At 34.1% G+C, this 23,829-nt stretch overlaps 1 protein-coding gene across 1 annotated transcript in view; it reads right to left on the reverse strand.

Annotated features, from left to right (window-relative positions):
• LOC144450717 (protein Wnt-9a-like) overlaps positions 1-19,802 on the reverse strand; it is a 34,220-nt gene extending 14,418 nt beyond the window's left edge. The window contains exons 1-3 of the mRNA XM_078141386.1: positions 19,675-19,802; positions 19,166-19,392; positions 3,974-4,246 (exon numbers count right to left, since the gene is read on the reverse strand). Of these exons, the coding sequence (XP_077997512.1) occupies positions 3,974-4,246; positions 19,166-19,392; positions 19,675-19,754 (580 nt within the window). The 5' untranslated portion in view covers positions 19,755-19,802. The remainder of the gene's footprint in view (positions 1-3,973; positions 4,247-19,165; positions 19,393-19,674) is intronic.
• Between the last annotated feature and the right edge of the window lie 4,027 nt (positions 19,803-23,829).

Below are 23,829 nucleotides of genomic sequence, written 5' to 3' on the forward strand. Positions count from 1 at the left end.
CGTACTGGTAAACTTAATATTAGTACATGTACTGGTAAACTTAATATTAGTACATGTACTGGTAAACTTAATATTAGTACATGTACTGGTAAACTTAATATTAGTACACGTACTGGTAAACTTAATATTAGTACACATACTGGTAAACTTAATATTAGTACAAGTACTGGTAAACTTTATATTAGTACAAGTACTGGTAAACTTAATATTGGTACACGTACTGGTAAACTTAATATCAGTACACATACTGGTAAACTTAATATTAGTACACATACTGGTAAACTTAATATTGGTACAAGTACTGGTAGACTTAATATTGGTACACGTACTGGTAAACTTGATATTAGTACACATACTGGTAAACTTAATATTAGTACACATACTGGTAAACTTAATATTAGTACACATACTGGTAAACTTAATATTGGTACAAGTACTGGTAGACTTAATATTGGTACAAGTACTGGTAAACTTAATATTAGTACACATACTGGTAAACTTGATATTAGTACACCTACTGGTAAACTTGATATTAGTACACGTACTGGTAAACTTGATATTAGTACACGTACTGGTAAACTTAATATTAGTACACCTACTGGTAAACTTAATATTAGTACACGTACTGGTAAACTTAATATTAGTACACATACTGGTAAACTTGATATTAGTACACCTACTGGTAAACTTAATATTAGTACACATACTGGTAAACTTGATATTAGTACACCTACTGGTAAACTTGATATTAGTACACGTACTGGTAAACTTGATATTAGTACACGTACTGGTAAACTTAATATTAGTACACGTACTGGTAAACTTAATATTAGTACAAGTACTGGTAAACTTAATATTAGTACATGTACTGGTAAACTTGATATTAGTACATGTACTGGTAAACTTAATATTAGTACACATACTGGTAAACTTAATATTAGTACAAGTACTGGTAAGCTTGATATTAGTACAAGTACTGGTAAACTTAATATTAGTACACGTACTGGTAAGCTTAATATTAGTACACATACTGGTAAACTTAATATCAGTACAAGTACTGGTAAACTTAATATTAGTACACGTACTGGTAAACTTAATATTAGTACAAGTACTGGTAAACTTGATATTAGTACAAGTACTGGTAAACTTAATATCAGTACAAGTACTGGTAAACTTAATATTAGTACAAGTACTGGTAAACTTGATATTAGTACAAGTACTGGTAAACTTAATATCAGTACAAGTACTGGTAAACTTGATATTAGTACATGTACTGGTAAACTTAATATTAGTACACATACTGGTCAACTTAATATTAGTACACATACTGGTAAACTTAATATTAGTACACGTACTGGTCAACTTAATATTAGTACACGTACTGGTAAACTTAATATTAGTACACGTACTGGTAAACTTAATATTACTACACGTACTGGTAAACTTAATATTACTACACGTACTGGTAAACTTAATATTAGTACACGTACTGGTCAACTTAATATTAGTACACGTACTGGTCAACTTAATATTAGTACACATACTGGTAAACTTAATATTAGTACACGTACTGGTAAACTTAATATTAGTACACGTACTGGTAAACTTAATATTACTACACGTACTGGTAAACTTAATATTAGTACACGTACTGGTAAACTTTATATTAGTACACGTACTGGTAAACTTAATATTAGTACACGTACTGGTAAACTTAATATTAGTACACGTACTGGTAAACTTGATATTAGTACACGTACTGGTAAGCTTAATATTAGTACATGTACTGGTAAACTTAATATTAGTACAAGTACTGGTAAACTTGATATTAGTACACATACTGGTAAACTTGATATTAGTACAAGTACTGGTAAACTTAATATTAGTACAAGTACTGGTAAACTTAATATTAGTACAAGTACTGGTAAACTTAATATTAGTACACATACTGGTAAACTTAATATTAGTACAAGTACTGGTAAACTTGATATTAGTACATGTACTGGTAAACTTAATATTAGTACAAGTACTGGTAAACTTAATATTAGTACATGTACTGGTAAACTTAATATTAGTACAAGTACTGGTAAACTTAATATTAGTACATGTACTGGTAAACTTAATATTAGTACAAGTACTGGTAAACTTAATATTAGTACAAGTACTGGTAAACTTAATATTAGTACACGTACTGGTAAACTTAATATTAGTACAAGTACTGGTAAACTTAATATTAGTACAAGTACTGGTAAACTTAATATTAGTACAAGTACTGGTAAACTTAATATTAGTACACGTACTGGTAAACTTAATATTAGTACAAGTACTGGTAAACTTGATATTAGTACATGTACTGGTAAACTTAATATTAGTACACATACTGGTAAACTTGATATTAGTACACATACTGGTAAACTTAATATTAGTACACATACTGGTAAACTTAATATTAGTACAAGTACTGGTAAACTTAATATTAGTACACATACTGGTAAACTTAATATTAGTACACATACTGGTAAACTTAATATTAGTACAAGTACTGGTAAACTTGATATTAGTACAAGTACTGGTAAACTAGATATTAGTACACGTACTGGTAAACTTAATATTAGTACACGTACTGGTAAACTTAATATTAGTACAAGTACTGGTCAACTTAATATTAGTACACATACTGGTAAACTTAATATTAGTACACGTACAGGTAAACTTAATATTAGTACACATACTGGTAAACTTAATATTAGTACACCTACTGGTAAACTTAATATTAGTACAAGTACTGGTAAACTTAATATTAGTACAAGTACTGGTAAACTTAATATTAGTACAAGTACTGGTAAACTTAATATTAGTACAAGCACTGGTAAACGTAATGTTAGTACACGTACTGGTAAACTTAATATTAGTACAAGCACTGGTAAACGTAATGTTAGTACACGTACTGGTCAACTTAATATTGGTACAAGTACTGGTAAACTTAATATTAGTACACGTACTGGTAAACTTAATATCAGTACAAGCACTGGTAAACGTAATATTGGTACAAGTACTGGTAAACTTGATATTAGTACAAGTACTGGTAAACTTAATATTAGTACACATACTGGTAAACTTGATATTAGTACATGTACTGGTAAACTTAATATTACTACAAGTACTGGTAAACTTAATATTAGTACAAGTACTGGTAAACTTGATATTAGTACAAGTACTGGTAAACTTAATATTACTACAAGTACTGGTAAACTTAATATTAGTACAAGTACTGGTAAACTTGATATTAGTACAAGTACTGGTAAACTTGATATTAGTACATGTACCGGTAAACTTGATATTAGTACACGTACTGGTAAACTTGATATTAGTACACGTACTGGTAAACTTGATATTAGTACACGTACTGGCAAACTTGATATTACTACAAGTACTGGTAAACTTAATATTAGTACACGTACTGGTAAACTTGATATTAGTACACATACTGGTAAACTTAATATTGGTACATAGTATAATTAATTAATATACCAACGTGTACTAATGGTACTTTTATAATTAATTAATATACCAACGTGTACTAGTGGTACTGTTATAATTAATTAATATACCAACCTGTACTAGTAGTACTGTTATAATTAATTAATATACAAACGTGCACTAGTGGCACTGTTATAATTAATTAATATGAACGTGTACTTGTAGTACTGTTAAACAAATTAGTTAATATACCAACGTGTACTAGTGGTTCTGTTATAATTAATTAATATACCAACGTGTACTAGCGGTACTGTTATAATTAATTAATATACCAACGTGTACTAATGGTTCTGTTATAATTAATTAATATACCAACATGTACTAGTGAGAGTGTTTAAGTTGATTTATTTAAAGTGTTGTCGTGAAATCTATACATTACGTTATGTGTGTAATTTCAATATTATAGACAAAAAACGAATGCAACTTTCAATACTTACCCGGACGCCAACGTCACTGTTATGTTTTTCCACAATGGCTCGAAAATCTTTTCCACTTTTTTTCCCATTCAGAAAATTTTGCACAAATTTTTGACTATATTTAATATTGTCCCCACATCCTCCCCACTGCCACGCTTCCTTGTTTTCTTGGTCGTTGAACGATTCGTCACAAGTACATCTATCTAAGGTCCCTTGACTGCACGCACTGGCAACGGTGTGAGTCAGGCCCGCTGATGAAATAGCATAGAGAATGGACGTTTCTTTGTACCCTATGAAATCACAAAAGAGTAGAAATTCTTGATTGTATACCAACAAATAATGGCTTTTGATATCAACTGGAAACAAAATTAATGTGAATACATACATACATACATACATACATACATACATACATACATACATACGTACGTACGTACGTACATACATACATACATACATACATACATACATACATACATACATACATACATACATACATACATACATACATACATACATACGAATGATAACGAATCCCAAATTCACCAAATTTCAAGAAAGGCGTCATAAACATAGAAGAGAAAGTACACGTTGTCATCAAATTTACCTCAATCAGATTGGCAGAAATATTACCTCGTATAGGTGAAGGTTTCATTAATTCGGGGCGTTATAACCTTATAGAGTCTACAACATACAATTCCAAACCATAATAGTTCATAGGTGACATAAAGTTAACGATGTTATATGAGTATATGAGATCAAATCAAATTTGTCTCATCGACAATTTCTTGTTTCTATGCTTATAGTCATAGTATAGTACTTCCTTATCTTGCATTTTGTTTGGGTCACATAAAACGAATACAAAGTGGAATGGCAGAAAACGAATGACAACCTTATATTTGGTTAACAAGGTAGAATGAAACCGTTTACTCTATGAAAAAGGAGGAAATACACTCTTTATTATGATTAGAAAGTGGAGTGATAACCTCTACTCTACTAATTAAAATGTGGTACTACAACCTCTACTCTACTAATTAAAAAGTGGTATGACAACCTCTACTCTACTAATTAAAAAGTGATACGACAACCTCTACTCTTCTAATTAAAAAGTGGTATGACCTCTTCTCTACTAATTAAAAAGTGGTATGACAACCTCTACTCTACTAATTAAAAGGTAGTATGACAACCTCTACTCTACTAATTAAAAAGTGGTACGACAACCTCTACTCTACTAATTAAAAAGTGGTATGACAACCTCTACTCTACTAATTAAAAAGTGGTATGACAACCTCTACTCTACTAATTAAAAAGTGGTACGACAACCTCTACTCTACTAATTAAAAAGTGGTATAACAACCTCTACTCCACTAATTAAAAAAGTGATATGACAACCTCTACTCTACTCTCAGAATTAAAATGTGGTACGACAACCTCTACTCTACTAATTAAAAAGTGGTACAACCTCTACTCTACTAATTAAAACGTGGTACGACAACCTCTACTCTACTTATTAAAGAATGGTATGACAACCTCTACTCTACTAATTAAAACGTGATACGACAACCTCTACTCCACTAATTAAAAAAGTGATATGACAACCTCTACTCTACTCTCAGAATTAAAATGTGGTACGACAACCTCTACTCTACTAATTAAAAAGTGGTATAACCTCTACTCTACTAATTAAAAAGTGGTACGACAACCTCTACTCTACTAATTAAAAAGTGGTATGACAACCTCTACTCTACTAATTAAAAAGTGGTACGACAACCTCTACTCTTCTAATTAAAAAGTGGTACGACAACCTCTACTCTACTAATTAAAAAGTGGTACAACCTCTACTCTACTAATTGAAAAGTGGTACGACAACCTCTACTCTACTAATTAAAAAGTGGTATGACAACCTCTACTCTTCTAATTAAAAAGTGGTACGACAACCTCTACTCTACTAATTAAAAAGTGGTATGACAACCTCTACTCTACTTATTAAAAGGTAGTATGACAACCTCTACTCTACTAATTAAAAAGTGGTACGACAACCTCTACTCTACTAATTAAAAAGTGGTATGACAACCTCTACATGTAGTAGACGGCTATATCATCGAATATACATGTAGTAGACGGCTATATCATCTAATATACATGTAATAGACAGTTATATCGTCGAATATACGTGTAATAGACGGCTATATCATCTAATATACATGTAATAGACGGCTATATCATCTAATATACATGTAATAGACAGTTATATCGTCGAATATACGTGTAATAGACGGCTATATCATCTAATATACATGTAATAGACGGCTATATCATCTAATATACATGTAATAGACAGTTATATCGTCGAATATACGTGTAATAGACGGCTATATCATCTAATATACATGTAATAGACGGCTATATCATCTAATATACATGTAATAGACAGTTATATCATCGAATATACGTGTAACAGACGGCTATATCATCGAATATACATGTAATAGACGGTTATATCATCTTATATGTAATAGACGGCTATATCATCTAATATACATGCAATAGCCGGCTGTATCATTGAATATACATGTAATAGACGGCTATATCATCTAATATACATGTTATAGACGGCTATATAATCAATGTACATGTAGTAGATGGCTATATCATCTAATATACATCTAATATACGTATAACAGACGGCTATATCATCGGATATACATGTAATAGACGGCTATATCATCTAATATACATGTAGTAGACGGTTATATCATCGAATATACGTGTAATAGACGGCTATATAATCTAATGTACGTGTAGTAGACGGCTATATAATCTAATATACATCTAATATACATGTAATAGAAGGCTATATCATCGAATATACATGTAGTAGATGGCTATATCATCTAATATACATGTAATAGACGGCTATATCATCTAATATACATGTAATATACATGTAATAGAGGGCTATATAATCTAATATACATGTAATAGACGGTTATATCATCTAATATACATGTAATAGACGGCTATATCATCTAATGTACGTGCAGTAGAAGGCTATTTCATCTAATGTACGTGTTGTAGACGGCTATATCATCTAATATACATGTAATATACATGTAATAGACGGCTATATCATCTAATATACATGTAATAGATGGCTATTTCATCTAATATACATGTAATAGACGGCTATATCATCTAATATACATGTAATAGACGGCTATATAATCTAATATACATGTAATAGACGGCTATATCATCTAATATACATGTAATATACATGTAATAGAGGGCTATATAATCTAATATACATGTAATAGACGGTTATATCATCTAATATACATGTAATAGACGGCTATATCATCTAATGTACGTGCAGTAGAAGGCTATTTCATCTAATGTACGTGTTGTAGACGGCTATATCATCTAATATACATGTAATATACATGTAATAGAGGGCTATTTCATCTAATATACATGTAATAGATGGCTATTTCATCTAATATACATGTAATAGACGGCTATATCATCTAATATACATGTAATAGACGGCTATATAATCTAATGTACGTGTAGTAGACGGCTATATCATCGAATATACGTGTAATAGTCGGCTATATCATCTAATATACATGTAATATACATGTAATAGAGGGCTATTTCATCTAATATACATGTAATAGATGGCTATTTCATCTAATATACATGTAATAGACGGCTATATCATCTAATATACATGTAATAGACGGCTATATAATCTAATATACATGTAATAGACGGCTATATCATCTAATATACATGTAATATACATGTAATAGAGGGCTATATAATCTAATATACATGTAATAGACGGTTATATCATCTAATATACATGTAATAGACGGCTATATCATCTAATGTACGTGCAGTAGAAGGCTATTTCATCTAATGTACGTGTTGTAGACGGCTATATCATCTAATATACATGTAATATACATGTAATAGAGGGCTATTTCATCTAATATACATGTAATAGATGGCTATTTCATCTAATATACATGTAATAGACGGCTATATCATCTAATATACATGTAATAGACGGCTATATAATCTAATGTACGTGTAGTAGACGGCTATATCATCGAATATACGTGTAATAGTCGGCTATATCATCTAATATACATGTAATAGACGGCTATATCATCTAATATACATGTAATATACATGTAATAGAGGGCTATATAATCTAATATACATGTAATAGACGGTTATATCATCTAATATACATGTAATAGACGGCTATATCATCTAATGTACGTGCAGTAGAAGACTATTTCATCTAATGTACGTGTTGTAGACGGCTATATCATCTAATATATATGTAATATACATGTGATAGAGGGCTATATCATCTAATATACGTGTAATGGACGGCTATATCATTGAATATACATGTAATAGACGGCTATATCATCTAATATACATTTAATAGACGGCTATATCATCGAATGTACATGTAATAGACGGCTATATATAATCTAATGTACGTGTAGCAGACGGCTATATCATCTAATATACATGCAATAGACGGCTATATCATCTAATATACATTTAACAGACGGCTATATCATCGAATTTACATGTAATAGACGGCTATATATAATATAATGTACGTGTAGCAGACGGCTATATCATATAATATACATGCAATAGACGGCTATATCATCTAATATACATTTAACAGACGGCTATATCATCGAATATACATGTAATAGACGGCTATATATAATATAATGTACGTGTAGCAGACGGCTATATCATCTAATATACATGCAATAGACGGCTATATCATCTAATATAGTCCAATACGTATCTATCGGTTTTATATATAGTAGACGGCTATATCACCGAGTGTATGTGTAAAAGACGTGTATATTATGCAGTCCATATGATATGTAATGGACGTCTGTGTTGTCAAGTGTACGTGTAGTAAACAAGCATAGTAATGTGTGAGAGTGCTACAAGTGCAAAGATGTAATAAGTAAAATCACAACCAATATATATATATATATATATATTGTCGAGTGTAAGTGTAGTAGACGTGTATACATATTATCGAGTGAACATAAGGTGGAGGCGTCTATATTATCGAGTGTGTAGTAGACGTGTATATTATTGAGTTAACATTCAAAGGCGTCTATATTATCGAGTGTGCGTATACTAGACATGTATGTTACTGAATCACTTTTCTCTAATATGTTAGTATATAAATATAATTAACAAATGAATATGGCAGAAGAACAATTGCTATGTCTATGAAGAGAATCACTTACATTGACATTTAAATTCGATTAGTTTACAGAGTTTGCTGACTTGACTGTTGAGAATTCATTACCTTGATGTATTAGAGGTGTTTGGTTGCAAGCACAGTGAAAACGTTAGTATAGTTGATGTACACGGTAGATGGTAATGTCAGGTGAGGTCATCATTGATAGGCATACACGGAGTTCACTGTACAAGATAAACTCACATCACGTCACCCGAGTACTGTTCATATCTCAGTCTACTGTGTTCACTTATTTCACTCACGGCTTGTTCGCTTCTATATAGTTAGTTAAAAATATTAACACTTATAAAATGCTGGTATCCAACTTTACCAATACACTGTCAACGTCACACTGACCATGCATGTCAACCGATAGCAATATAATACTTAGGACATTGATGTTAACTAGAACTATAGGACTCAGTATGATTTGTACACATTAACATTTATTTTAAGTTAAACATCTGGGATAGTTGGTGGCAATGAACTATGATAGTTAGTACTCAGTATTAGTAGACTCACTATGGTCACGTGGTCATATTGAAGGGTGGTGTCTGTCATAACCAAATTCTGCTGCAGTAGTGACATGTCGAAAATGTTAACATATATTCTTAGCAGTGGGGAGATTTGTTGTTTTAATAGTTGCCAGACATTCCCCTCAAGGAGCGTTTTCAAACACGATAACACTTTGATTAAACGATTGTAACCCATAAACTTGTCAAGGTAGGGTGATAAAGTTTTCGACTTAACTTTTTACAACCGCTCATTTTATTTTATGTAGTAGTCTTATCGGCGCGTATCTAGGCACGAATTAATGTCATGTTTGGTATCGCCCACGTGGGTCATACTTTCACCGCTTTATTTTACCATGCTGAGCCAAATCCTGAAATTTGATAAAAATATAGTATTGTCTTTTGCGCTTAGTGCACTGTTTACTGGTTGTGTTTGACAACGTTAGCGGAGGACAGGTAGTAAGCCTGTCATTTTTGTAGGGGTTAACGCAATTGTTTATCTTGCTATCAAGGCGTCATTTGTCAAAATTTATTGAGGGTGCAGACATGCCATGATCAACATGACCCTTGACCCCCCGATAGAGTAACTTTAACGGCTTTGCTGGATGGCAAGCCAATCACAATCTCTGTTGTATCAACCACTCTTCATGTGCGTAATTTGTCATAAAAGGACAGCAAAGTTCACCGTCTCCTGGTATGATACTTTACTAAGGTCACTACCTATGCGGAACTGACAGAGAACAGCTAGTTATAAACGAAATGTTACTCTCCTATCTGGCATTAAGGACCCATCATTAATTACTGCCTGGAGAGAGGCATCAAGAGGCGTGAGTAATCACTAACCTGATAAAAACACTATGTCAGGTCCTCAACTTTTTGCAAATTACGTTGTGAAAAGTAACATTAAGTTACCGTAAATTGAAATTGGTCTGTTATCTTTAGGAAATTTAATTCAATAAAAGGTTTCCATGGTAACAGTAGTATTATCCCTATTTGTATTCAGACTGCATAATGAGCTTAAAAGACTAGTTTCAATTACAGGTCATCGCATTAGTCTTATATTAATACGATTTCTATGGGATTGTTCTGTTCTACGTTTTTCTATAGTTTTTCCAAACTATCATTTTTCAGTTCAATCTCAATCTCAAGTTAGGCCTCTAATAATATGTAGCAAATACAGAACTTGGAATAAACAGTCATTTTAAGAAAAATGGTTTGTAAAGTACAAGATTGTTCTTATATACGATGATATATATCGTTATTCTTATTACCAGTCCTTGCCGCCACCCCCTCCCCCACCCTCCCAGGACTTGTAAGAGGAAGATCCCTGTATGAAGGAAACCGATTAATTACATGACATCACCCAAATATCTTAATGCTTATTTGCCGTAGATTTTAAAATCCATTCTCAGACCAACCTGCTAGGGCTACGAGAGGAAGAATATATTTCATTTTTGTGAATCTTTTGTGAATCTTGTTGGTGAAACTTAGTATGTTTGTATAATTAATGAATTTTAAGAATCGGATGGTTTCTTGGAATCCCTAGTATATTATATTACACTGGCACTCGAGGTAGCATAAAAAATGACAAATCACCTGGTCCAGACGGCCTATTTGGTGAATTTTTCAAATCAAGTAAATGTTTTCTTACCCCTTTATATTTGTATGTTTTATCACAGACAAGTAACACACTTGTCTGTGGTTTTATTTAATAAGATTTTTGATAGCGGGATATCCCCCAGTGATTGGACCAAGGCAATTATTATTCCATTGTGCAAAAAGGGTTCAAATAATTCACCAGACAACTACAGAGGGATATCTCTTCTGAGTATATTCAGTAAAATTTTCACCTCTGTTTTAAATCGCCGTCTTTCTTTTTGGGCAGAATCACTCAACAAAATTGACGAAGTTCAAGCTGGTTTTCGTAGGGGATATTCAACCATTGATAATGTCTTTATTTGCAATCTATGATCCAGAAATACTTAACATTGAAGAAAGGAAAGTTCTATTGTGTGTTTGTTGACTTCGCAAAGGCCTTCGATAAGGTCGAGCGACAAAGGTTGTGGTATATTTTACATAAAGGTGGGGTAAATGGTAAAATGTTTAGTATTTTAAAGAGTATGTATTGTAATGTTAAGTCTTGTGTGAGGACACCAAATGGTTGTACGGACTACTTTAATGTCACTTTGGTGTCCGTCAAGGATATATGATATGTCCTTTTCTTTTTTCTTTTTTCATAAATGAACTTGCAATTGTAGTACAGAAATCTGTACACAGAGGTATTCAACTTACACCTGATTTGGTCGAATTATTTTGTCTATTGTTTGCTGACGATGTTGCCTTGTTTTCAGATAGCATTGTTGGACTTCAGAGATTGTTAAATGTTTTAAGTAGTTATTGCGACCGGTGAAAAATGTGTGTAAAGTTGTCTAAAACAAATGTTGTCGTCTTTAAATCAGGAGGCTATATTGCACAGAAGGAGAAGTGGGCTTTTAATGGAAAAAGCTTGAAGCGGTCTCTTATTATAGATATGTTGGAATTTTACTGTCATGTAGATTGAAATGAACTGGAGCCTCTAAATTGCTGGCACAACAGGGCAGAAAAGTGCTTTTTGCTACCATGAAGAAATTGGGGAAAATCAAGCCACTGTCTTATAACGGGTTTTTTTCAAAATATTTGATTCTATGATCTTACCTATTTCAATTTACGGTTCCGAGGTTTGGTGGATTTCAATCCTATGTATTCCTCGAACGAATTCAGTACCTTATGTATGTAGAATGTTTTTAGGAGTCTCTAACAGTGTACCAAATAGTGTCATTCTGGGAGAATGTAGCAGATACCTTATTATCCTACATACTTCAAAAAGATGTATTGTGCCAAGTCGATTACCATGCCAAACTACAGGTACCCCAGAAAGTGTTATGATATGCTCCTAAATATTGAATATCCAAATATAAATTCTAGATGCACTTGGGTGACTGATGTTAAAAAAATTATTGTTCTTGTGTAACTTGCAAGATGCCTGTCAAATACAGGAAATAGGTGATGTGAATAATTGTGTCGATACTTTTGTTATTAGATTTAAATCATATTTATTAAGTGTATGGTGTACCGACATTTCAGTGTATGGCTTACCAACATTTCAGTGCTAGACATTTTAGATACATAAAGAAATTTTACAAAAGTAATAATTGCTAGTCATAGGACAATGCTAGCACGCTTTAGATGTCCATCTTATTGTTTTATTGAGACAGGAAGCAGACAAGGTATATGATAGAGCTGAACGTATTTGTGTATTTTGCGATTCAAATGAAATCGAGGATGAATACCATTTCCTATTGAAATGTGATTTTTTTTTGGCAAACCTTAGGTCAAAATACATTCCGCAATATTTCTATGAGCCGCCATCCTTTGAAAGGTTTACCCAACTGTTATCATCCGATCAAACAAATGAATTAGAGACACTTGCAGCCTTTATTTATCACTCATTAAAATCAGGTCAGAAGCAAAAAATGGAACTGTAACATATATTTTTTGGTTATGTAAGTCTGTAACTGTGTTTTGTGTTTAAAATAATAAAGTGACTAAGACTAAAAACATTATTCGGCAGTTCGTATCGATGGCGGGTATAAATCTCTAATCCAGGCAACATTACGCGTCCCTGTGGGTACAGCTCCGAATTGGATTGGCATAGGAGTTATTACTTTACGGTGTAACTACTGAATAAATGGCTGTTTATCTCAACATGTCCAAATATTGGCCTTTGTTCGGATCGCTTGAACTGCACATCGATATTCCACAGAAATGTTGTTTCTCTTGTCTTGATCAACTTGTTTTCCCTCGCCTTGATATGAAACAATCAGTTCTGAAATACATATATCTGATTTCAGTTTTAACAAAGTCCTGGCTTTCTGGCAATGAAAAATGTACTCACCAAATTAATTAATCTTCGTACTTGTTTACACTGATTATCCTACAAGACTTGAAGAACTAACACTAATATACTAGTTCGCTATCCTAACTGAATTGTACAAAAATCAAAATGTCAGTTAGGATAGTGGAAATGGTTGAAGTTATAGACAAATGTGACGCCAGTCGAATAGCGTCTGTTGAGTTGTGTGCATACGGTTATCTTTCCTCCAGTATTAAATGGACGTGTGAGTGATTTACTAATTTGACGGGGCTGCATTATCTGTAACGTTTGTACCCTCTTTTAGTCTTTATTACAATATAGAGGACATGTATCAGATTGGAATGACGGAAGAATGTTAAGTCATTGTACAAACCGATTGTATGTTTTATGTTTGGAATTGGTTAGTGAATCATTTCATCAATACCAAAGTATTAAGTTGTAGGAGTCAGTGTTCGAGTTGTGATAAAGTTGTTCCATAAACCTGGTGTAAAAACACTGTGAAAAGTGATGTCACCATCTTGCAGAACATCAACATGAAATCAAAAATGTAAACATGCATGAGCCATGTTTAAAACCACAAATTCCTCGATTATTAGAACAAAAACAGTTGAATTGTTCCAAGTTTACTTTGAGAATATTTGAAGACCATAGCGTTCAGCTAGAGTACGGAGCTATATTAGAAAACAGTGCTAATTTAGAAGTGACAGACGATGTTGTCAAGTCAGTTCATCAACAATCTATCGCTGATGGTGGCCTAGAGGGGAGAGATATTTCAGCTATTCAGAGAGTACAGGCTACGGGCGACGACGGAAGAGCGGTCACAACATGGATGCTAGCATGCATGGTTACCGTAAGGCATGTTCAGTTGCGAAGAGATGATAGACATGCGGGATACAAACAGACACACTGAACCCGATCATGTTTCCAGTTAATGACATATACAAGCCACTGTATGAAGCAAAGGCTCGACGAGTTCACCGAAAGCATAAAAAAAACTTGTTGACTAAATTCGACCCTCTTGTCCCATAAAATGACGAAAATGGAGGCCTTGGGGGATAACTAGTGGCAGCAAAGAAGATGTCCTAAAAGTTTACGAGCTACATCCGTCTTGGGGTGAAATAAACGTGTATGTGGAACCATTGCAAATCATTTTTGCATTGTGAAATACGTGATAGGTGATGTTTATTTCCGATGTACACAATATATAACAATGGTCACGTGATGTAACGATATTAACACCACGTACTACTTGCAGTTGTGTGTTGCCGAATCAAATATGATTATTTATATTACGCACACACTGCAAAGAATATCGATATAATACAGCAAATATTATTTTTCCAACGACGACTTTTTAAGGTTTTGGCAATATGAAATGGTGTTTGTTATTTTAATACTGAGAAGGGGAAATTCCACCAAATTCACTAGAAGTATATCGCTCCACCAGTTTTCTCCTTCTGCTGTCAACAACTGTGAAAAGTGTTATTCTGTGCCTAAATGCATTTACAGAGAACTTATTGAACCATCACGTTGACCGTTGTTATTCATGACTGTCCACCAGCCGTAAATTGCATTTGCTTTTCTGTTGAAAATCGAGGTCACGTACTGTAATCCTTGGTGTCCGACTGTGAGGGGCTAGATGGGAGTCCAGCATCCACGTCATATCGTGGACAAAAACATACTTTCTTTTGCTTGTTTTAGATAAATTCCGAGTTGATTTAGTTTTCCAAAGAAACCGTAAACTTCTCACATGGTAGTACTTTATCAATATTGAAATGTACACTTTACGAGGTTCGTGGACCTTGTTATATCAGACGTCTCCATGGCATGAATAGAGATGGCGATGCGTTTCCTGAAGACACGCGACGAGGTGTTACACAGACCATAGATGGTGTGCTAAACAAACACACTACAGTACCTATACGTCGTTATACGTCCAATGAAAGAATTGAGAACGTCACTTTTGTTGACATAACATAAGACATAAGTTCTTTTCACTGCCAAGTAAATGGTTATTTGGCTAAAGTGAACTTTCATTGGTACACTCATTTTCACAAGACCGCTGTGTAATTACATCTACGCATGAACGACTGAAAATTAGTGATTGAAGTGTCCTACCTTAAGTTTTCCACAAGATATTGTGAAACATAAAAAAAAACAAGTGATACGTCAGCTAGTACGTTGGCGATAGGACAATAGAAGTTATCTATCTGTAGGTTTCATATTTATCTTATTAGCTTCATTGCTACGTGGGATATCGTCTCTTATTCCAGTGCCCCTTTTTTTGACATTTTCCGTGGTTGACCCTCCTGTTGAAATCCATCTAAAAATATTGATATTCCGGTCAATCGGCGACTTTCACCACGTTTTAGATTATCGTTCATACCCAAAAGCTCTTTTTAAAAGAGATTGTTAATATTGCTAACGAGTCCAAGACAAAGACAGCTACAAGCAGTTCATGTCACCTTCTTAACACCGGGTCAAGGCAAACAATAAATCATCACGGCTTTCACTCCTACCCTTCACACAACCCTTAACATTTTATGGATTGAGATAAAGCTTCAATTTATACAACAGTTCGTAGCCGAGCTGGTCAAGAATGTCTTTAAGAATTATGGGTTGGAAGGGGTAGAATTGATTAATAGTCATCGCTATTGGCAATTTATTAATGTTAGAAGTAGAAAGCAGTAAAATTGGACACAACTTAAGATGAATTATTGAGTTTAATCCGTCTTAGTAACATTAACATCAAAAGAGGGATGTATACATGTTTATAGTTTTATAGTTGTATAAGTCCCAACACCTGGTGAAACCCTCATAAGTGCTTCTACGTCGACTACAGTACACATGGTTCGATTTCGAAGATGGTAGCTTCTTTCAATATTTCCGTCAAGAGTTATTGAAACATTGGTTGTTATCATCAAGCGATAATCGATACAGACCAGGGTATCTTTGTTAAAGACACAAACAACAAGTACAAGATATGCACAACTGTGCAATCAATGAGTTCTCTCTATCTGCTAGTCACTAGCTTTACCCCTTTGCTTTATGTAGAGTTTGGGTGCTTTCTCTTTTAATTCAATTTCTTTGCAACGCAGTAAAACTTTATACTATTAACCATAGTAACCACAACAGTTACCAAATTACCATTGCCAATTCCAATATGTTATGACATGAAAGCAATCTAAAGAGACACAAAACAAACGCAGAAACGTTTTTGTGCATTCATATGCACAGCTACATTGGAATTGTGACGGTCGGACAAACGTCATTCATCGCTATTCCTTCTTTTCCTATCCTATTGCTATTTCTATCTATATGGGTGGACGGGTTAATTCTTATTGCGCCGAAGCAAATACATTTTTTTATTTCAATTATATGTGTATAATGTCCTAAACGTTCAATACACACATGAATAGTTTAATGGTTTTAAAAATGACTCCTAACTTTGCCATAATTACTTAACATGGTGACAAACTGTCAAGCTATCTACTTTTAAATTTTACTCAGCGATTTATTTGTGGTTTTGGTTTTTCAAGGATAAGCTGTCTAAAGACATTCTGAGTTGGAAGTCAGGGTAGGGGCATGGAAGTATTACGGGGTGACTGACAAACTTTACAATTACGACAGAATTACTTCACCTCAAGCAAGTGTATTTGAGGGTGTTCGTTTCTAATGGTCAAACAATGGCGGCACGTTGAAATTGATCAACAAATTATACTCATTGTTTCGCAAGTGTCATAAAGGTTGACAATAGTACCAACGATTGCAGTGACTGACGGTGTTATGATTATTAGCGGTCATCACTTTCAAACTTTATAACAACTAAGCATAGCTTCACAAAAAAAACTAATTCCAATTGGTCTTAGTTGTGGTTCTTCAAAAAGTAACAACAGTGGTTGGCATTTTTTCGGAGTGAAACAGTTGTTGTAAAAGTTAAACATACACAAAATTATGTAACTGCATTTTAAGAGCCATGTCGATCCTTTTAGTTGTGTATTTAAATGTGCAAACAAACTTGGATAGCCTAAAGAGGCGATCGATTTGACATCATATTGGCTAACATCGCGTCGAGAGGTTCATAGTACAACAAAAATGAAAAGTTCAAGTCGAATTGACACAAGTGATTAGTAGAAAGCGGTGAGAGCAAGTCAAGTCACGGTGAAAAACAGAATCGTACACAAGACGGAACAAAAGTGTCAGCTTTTGGAGCAGGCAGATCGATTTTGTAGGCGATTAGTGAAGACATAATAAAACAGGTGAAGCCAAGTGAATTCAAGTAGCTAAATAGTGGATACCGGGACATCATCAAAACACTCATTCCTTGATAGTAGCAAAATATACTATTAGGATTATACGTCATTGAACGTTTTACAAAACTGGAGTATATGTACTATTGGATGTTTAATCAACAGGGTGAAAACATGATTTGAAGGAAACCAAAGGAAAATCCAAGATGTTGTGAAAGGGTTATTGTTGGACCACCACTACATTACCAATAATATACATCATGGTTAGGACACGCACCTCGCCTAAGTTTTTAATATACTCGTTGCAAACAGAGACAAAGCTATTTCCAGTTCTGTGCCTTTGCCAAAGAAACTGCCGCCTGTCACCGACGAGCGCTTGGCAAGAATTTGTTAGTTACCTAAGAGAACTAACCTGACAATGTACAACGGAGCCAAGACGGCATTATTAACTCTACTATACCTGTTTTATCCATGATTTTACTAACTTTGACAGATTTTCCGGGTTCTGATTTTGAAGGTTTCCTTTTGACAGTTTTTTTCAAAACTGAGTAAATGCTTGTTTACTAAAGCCGTTACATTAAACCTACTTTCCAAAGACAAAAAACACTTTATCTCGGCGACAGTTTCAACGATCGTAAGAAGAGCTGCAGGGGTCAGGAAAGAGTGGACTGTGTTTCCGACGATATCACATTCGTCTCGAAATACCCATTTTATTGATTCTCAAACATTGAAGTCAAATATTGTATCCGAAAGATATAGATTGGGTATTCAAACATTGAGGCAAGTCTTTAAAGTAAACCTGTGTCAGACTGTTCCATCGCAAATATTTCTACACAATGCCAGAGTTCTTATAGCAGTTAGTTGTTCATGTTTCTAGTTGTGTTCAGTTTGTACTTACACTAACTATGGCTTAGAACTAATTATACAGAGTACCTGTAATTGACAATATACTTAGTATAGCCAGCCGGTCTATCAAGTAAAAGAAATAGAATATACCACTAATAATCAACGTCATGACATTTTTTATCAAGTTCTCTCTCTGCGTATCAGGTTCATCGAAATATAATGTGACCCTATCGAGTTAACTTGTGTCATCGGCCAACTACAGAACGACTGACAATATACATTATAAAGTCGAAGTCCTGTATTACAAGGTAAACACTTCTTCATAAATTGTCATTCTTACAAAAACGTATAATTTTGTGGAAAATATAATCAATATACTTTCTTACCCTTTTTAAGAATATTTACTATGTAACTGTCCCCAGACGTACAGTTCCACCGTTCGCCGTGAAACTGAATCTGGCATTCACGTTGGCTTAGTCGTATGGCCTCGTACAGGGTTTCAGGCATCCCTGTGTCTCGTCTACACATCTTTTTCTGTTTTTTCGACAGTCTTTTACAGTCCCACTCTGTGCTGCCATCTAGTTGTTCCAAGTACACCTTTTTCTCTGTTAATCTATAATGAAAATCAATTATCTAATGAATGAGCTGGACGAGATAAAAGTTGAGCGTGTGTGTGTGTATGTATGTATACTTACATGCATACATATATATATATATATATATATGAGTGTGAGTGTGTGTGTACGTATGTATATGTATATGTGTGTGCGTATAACGTCAGCCAAACCTAAAATTATACCAATACTGCATATATAGGCAAGCGTACCACTCGCATTATATAAGTAGGAATGAGTTTTGAATAAGTCTGACGATTGTGAACATTGACAAGACATACCCAAAATATGAGTCGGTCCTTTCCAGTGATACCATAATAATCAAAAGTCCGAATATTCCAACTTGTCGCCAGACAACCATTTCGTTGATTTCTGTGGAACACGTTATCGCTGCATGTCTGTGTTTAACGCTTATTTGAGCCTTATCAATTAGCCCGTATGACATCGTAACTATATGGTTAGAAGCTGCCCCCTGATTGGTTGGTACTCTATGACCAATCGTGTATGGCAATTCCTCGTCTGTCGGCAAGGACAAGACCGTCTCCGAAACTTTGAGAGTTCGGTTCAACCAGCTCCATTCCTTTTTTTTTTATTCTTAAATAAAAAATTGCGATTACGCCAGAAAGACGACTGCATGGAAGCTGGCTGGTAGCGGTGAGATAAGTGGTCAAAGACGCCGAAAAAATTCCACTACAGTAACTCTGAATAGATGATATGAAAGTGGTCCTTTCAACCAAGATCTTTTCTAAAATGCGATTATTACAGTATAATTCAATCTCAAGTGACGTGGAATTTGTGAATAACTGCTAGTTGTATCAATGTCGGAAATCGTTACTAAAACAAACAGCGGTAGAATCCTCACCAAATCCTTGGCACAACATATACTTTACTCAACTGCACCGTGTTGTCTCATATATACACTCAACATTGTGTAGAATAAGTTCTATTGATGCGACATATACCACATCGGTTTGGTGGCGGTTGAGGTGATATAATTCTTGTCAACTTTGCACCACAGAACGGTACAGGTGAGAATAGGGTTGACAAGTTTAACGAACTTCATCAGTATGTTTAGTAGGGCTCATTTTTCATGTTGCACATCCCGCTGGTGAATGTTGATATGGTTTCAGGGTTGGAAGGGCATACTGACTGTACGCCATCAGGGTTGGTAGGGCATACTGACTGTACGCCATCAGGATTGTAAGGTTCAATTACAAATGAACTTCGTAGACGCCGTATACACTGACTCGGTTGACTGATGAATGAATAGAAACTGAGTGAGTGTGACTGTCAAATCATTGCGATGCTATTCCTGTAACGCTTACAAGCGACTGGCAGGACCACGTGATTGCCGTCGGTACGCGGTGCAGACCAAAACAAAGTTGTCTTTAGTAACGCTAATATGTATACTATGTGCGAAGGTGAACGGTCGACAAAAATTGATACGGGATCACGGCAACAAATACCACGAGTACTAATTTCTGGTTTCTGTATTCATATTGAAGGCAAAGCCAGTAGCAAGGACCATACATGTACATGTATATACTTAAAATCAGTTCAACCAGAAAGCCGGTTGAATTCGATACACATTATAAAAGAGACAAGAAAGTGGATTATTAAAAGGTGGAGAATTTGCAGTCGTGAACTTAGACGGTAATAAAATACTCCATGCAATGATTATATATGTAGGACACACAACAAAAACTGGACTTGTTTACCTTATATTATTATATGTACGCCTGGCCATGGGTTCACAGGAAAATATCGTAATTTCCGATCCTATGACGACATCGTGTACATTCCTACCCTCGTCTATGTGGTTGCATTCCGTATTAACATAGATTGTCTTACTATTCAGTTCAAGGTCAAACTAAATAACGAAATAATACTTTGAAATAGAGTAAAGCAAAGCATTTGTGTTGGTCGAATGAAACTAGACATAGCTGAGATTAATTAGCTTATAGCATATTTGGTGGAAGTTAGGCATCTCAAGATAACTTGATATATTGCACAATATGTCCGGCCTTCGAGTAGATAAAACAATGTTAATAACACTGTAGGCTAGTCCAAATGAAATTATTGATAATGTATACAATGTTATATTGTTATATGGAAAGCGAACACAGTGTTCGTAAAACGCACAGTTTACTCTTAGCCATGCAAAATGGACGGAAAATGAATAAATTATTCTAGGAGCCGCTTGCTATGCTGACAGGGTTAGATAGTTGTTTAATAATGTTGACAGTACAGTACAAGCGAACATGACAATCTCTGTGGTTACATTCAACGAATTCATATTGTACTATATTCATATTGTCTATTATACAATTTCGAAACGGAAAATGTCTGTCCATCTTTTGTTTGTGTACTGTTGACATTTTTATCGGTAGTTTCTTTGTGGTTTGGTGGTTGTTTTTATCATTGATATGATATTGCAACATTCTATAATTTACAGGAAAACATTTTACCACCAATCTCCCAATGTAACATTTCTGTAATTTTTAATTTTCTTCGTCAAACCAAATCAAATACAATATACAAGTGACCTTGAGGAACCTTGTCACTTCATGACAAAGACAATGCATGACTAATCTGTAGGCAAGGAGTAGTTCTGCTTCACAACGGAGTAAGTCGCGACTCAATTCTGGCATTGTCCCTTTTCCATAATGGGCAATAATACAGTTAAAGCTATACGTAGGCAATAATACAGTTATACCTACACGTGGGCAATAATACAGTTGAAGCTATACGTGGGTAATAATACAGTTATACCTATACATGGCCAATTATACAGTTATACCTATACGTGGGCAATAATACAGTTATACCTATACGTGAAATAATACAGTCATACCTATATGTGGCCACCAATACAGTTAAGGCTATACATGGGCAATAATACAGTTATACCTATACATGGGCAATAATACAGTTATACCTATACGTGGGTAATAATAAAGTTATACATATACGAGGGCAATACTACAGTTAAAGCTATACGTGGGTAATAATACAGTTATACTTATATGTGGGCAATAATAGTAATACAGTTATACCTATACATGGGCAATAATACAGTTAAAGCTGTATGTGGGCAATAATACACTTATATCTATACATGGGCAATAATACAGTTATACCTATACATGGGTAATAATACAGTTATACCTATACGTGGGCAATAATACAGTTATACCTATATGTGGGTAATAATACAGTTATACTTATATGTGGGCAATAATACAGTTAAAGCTATACGTTGGTAACAATATATTTGTACCTATATATGGGCAATAATACAGTTATGTTTATACGTGGGCATAATATTGTATATCCTGGAAAGAGAACTAGCGACTTTGAAGGGTTTGCCTCATATTTTAAGGACAAGCGTTGTCATGACGTAGAACGATAAGGGGTAAATCTCATATTTTTATTCCAACGTATTCAACTTGGCTTGCATGTGGCATAACAAGAGATGTATTAGAATTGGAATGTGTGATAAAATGTAAAGTCGTCATGTATTACCCCTTATATAGTATTGGCAATGTATGATTAGTTGTAAAGTCGTTATGTAGTACCCCTTATATAGTATTGGCAATGTATGATTAGTTGTAAAGTCGTTATGTAGTACCCCTTTATAGTATTGGCAATGTATGATTAATTGTAAAGTCGTTATGTAGTACCCCTTATATAGTATTGGCAATGTATGATTAGTTGTAAAGTCGTTATGTAGTACCCCTTATATAGTATTGGCAATATATGATTAGTTGTAAAGTCGTTATGTAGTACCCCTTATATAGTATTGGCAATGTATGATTAGTTGTAAAGTCGTTATGTAGTACCCCTTTATAGTATTGGCAATGTATGATTAATTGTAAAGTCGTTATGTAGTACCCCTTATATAGTATTGGCAATGTATGATTAGTTGTAAAGTCGTTATGTAGTACCCCTTATATAGTATTGGCAATGTATGATTAGTTGTAAAGTCGTTATGTAGTACCCCTTATATAGTATTGGCAATGTATGATTAGTTGTAAAGTCGTTATGTAGTACCCCTTTATAGTATTGGCAATGTATGATTAATTGTAAAGTCGTTATGTAGTACCCCTTATATAGTATTGGCAATATATGATTAGTTGTAAAGTCGTTATGTAGTACCCCTTATATAGTATTGGCAATGTGTGATTAGTTGTAAAGTCGTTATGTAGTACCCCTATATAGTATTGACAATATATGATTAGTTGTAAAGTCGTTATGTAGTACCCCTTATATAGTATTGGCAATGTGTGATTAGTTGTAAAGTCGTCATGTAGTACCCCTTATATAATATTGGCAATATATGATTAGTTGTAAAGTCGTTATGTAGTACCCCTTATATAGTATTGGCAATATATGATTAGTTGTAAAGTCGTTATGTAGTACCCCTTATATAGTAT

Source organism: Glandiceps talaboti, chromosome 20 (assembly GCF_964340395.1).
Source record: "Glandiceps talaboti chromosome 20, keGlaTala1.1, whole genome shotgun sequence".
NCBI classification, from domain to species: Eukaryota; Metazoa; Hemichordata; class Enteropneusta; family Spengelidae; genus Glandiceps; species Glandiceps talaboti.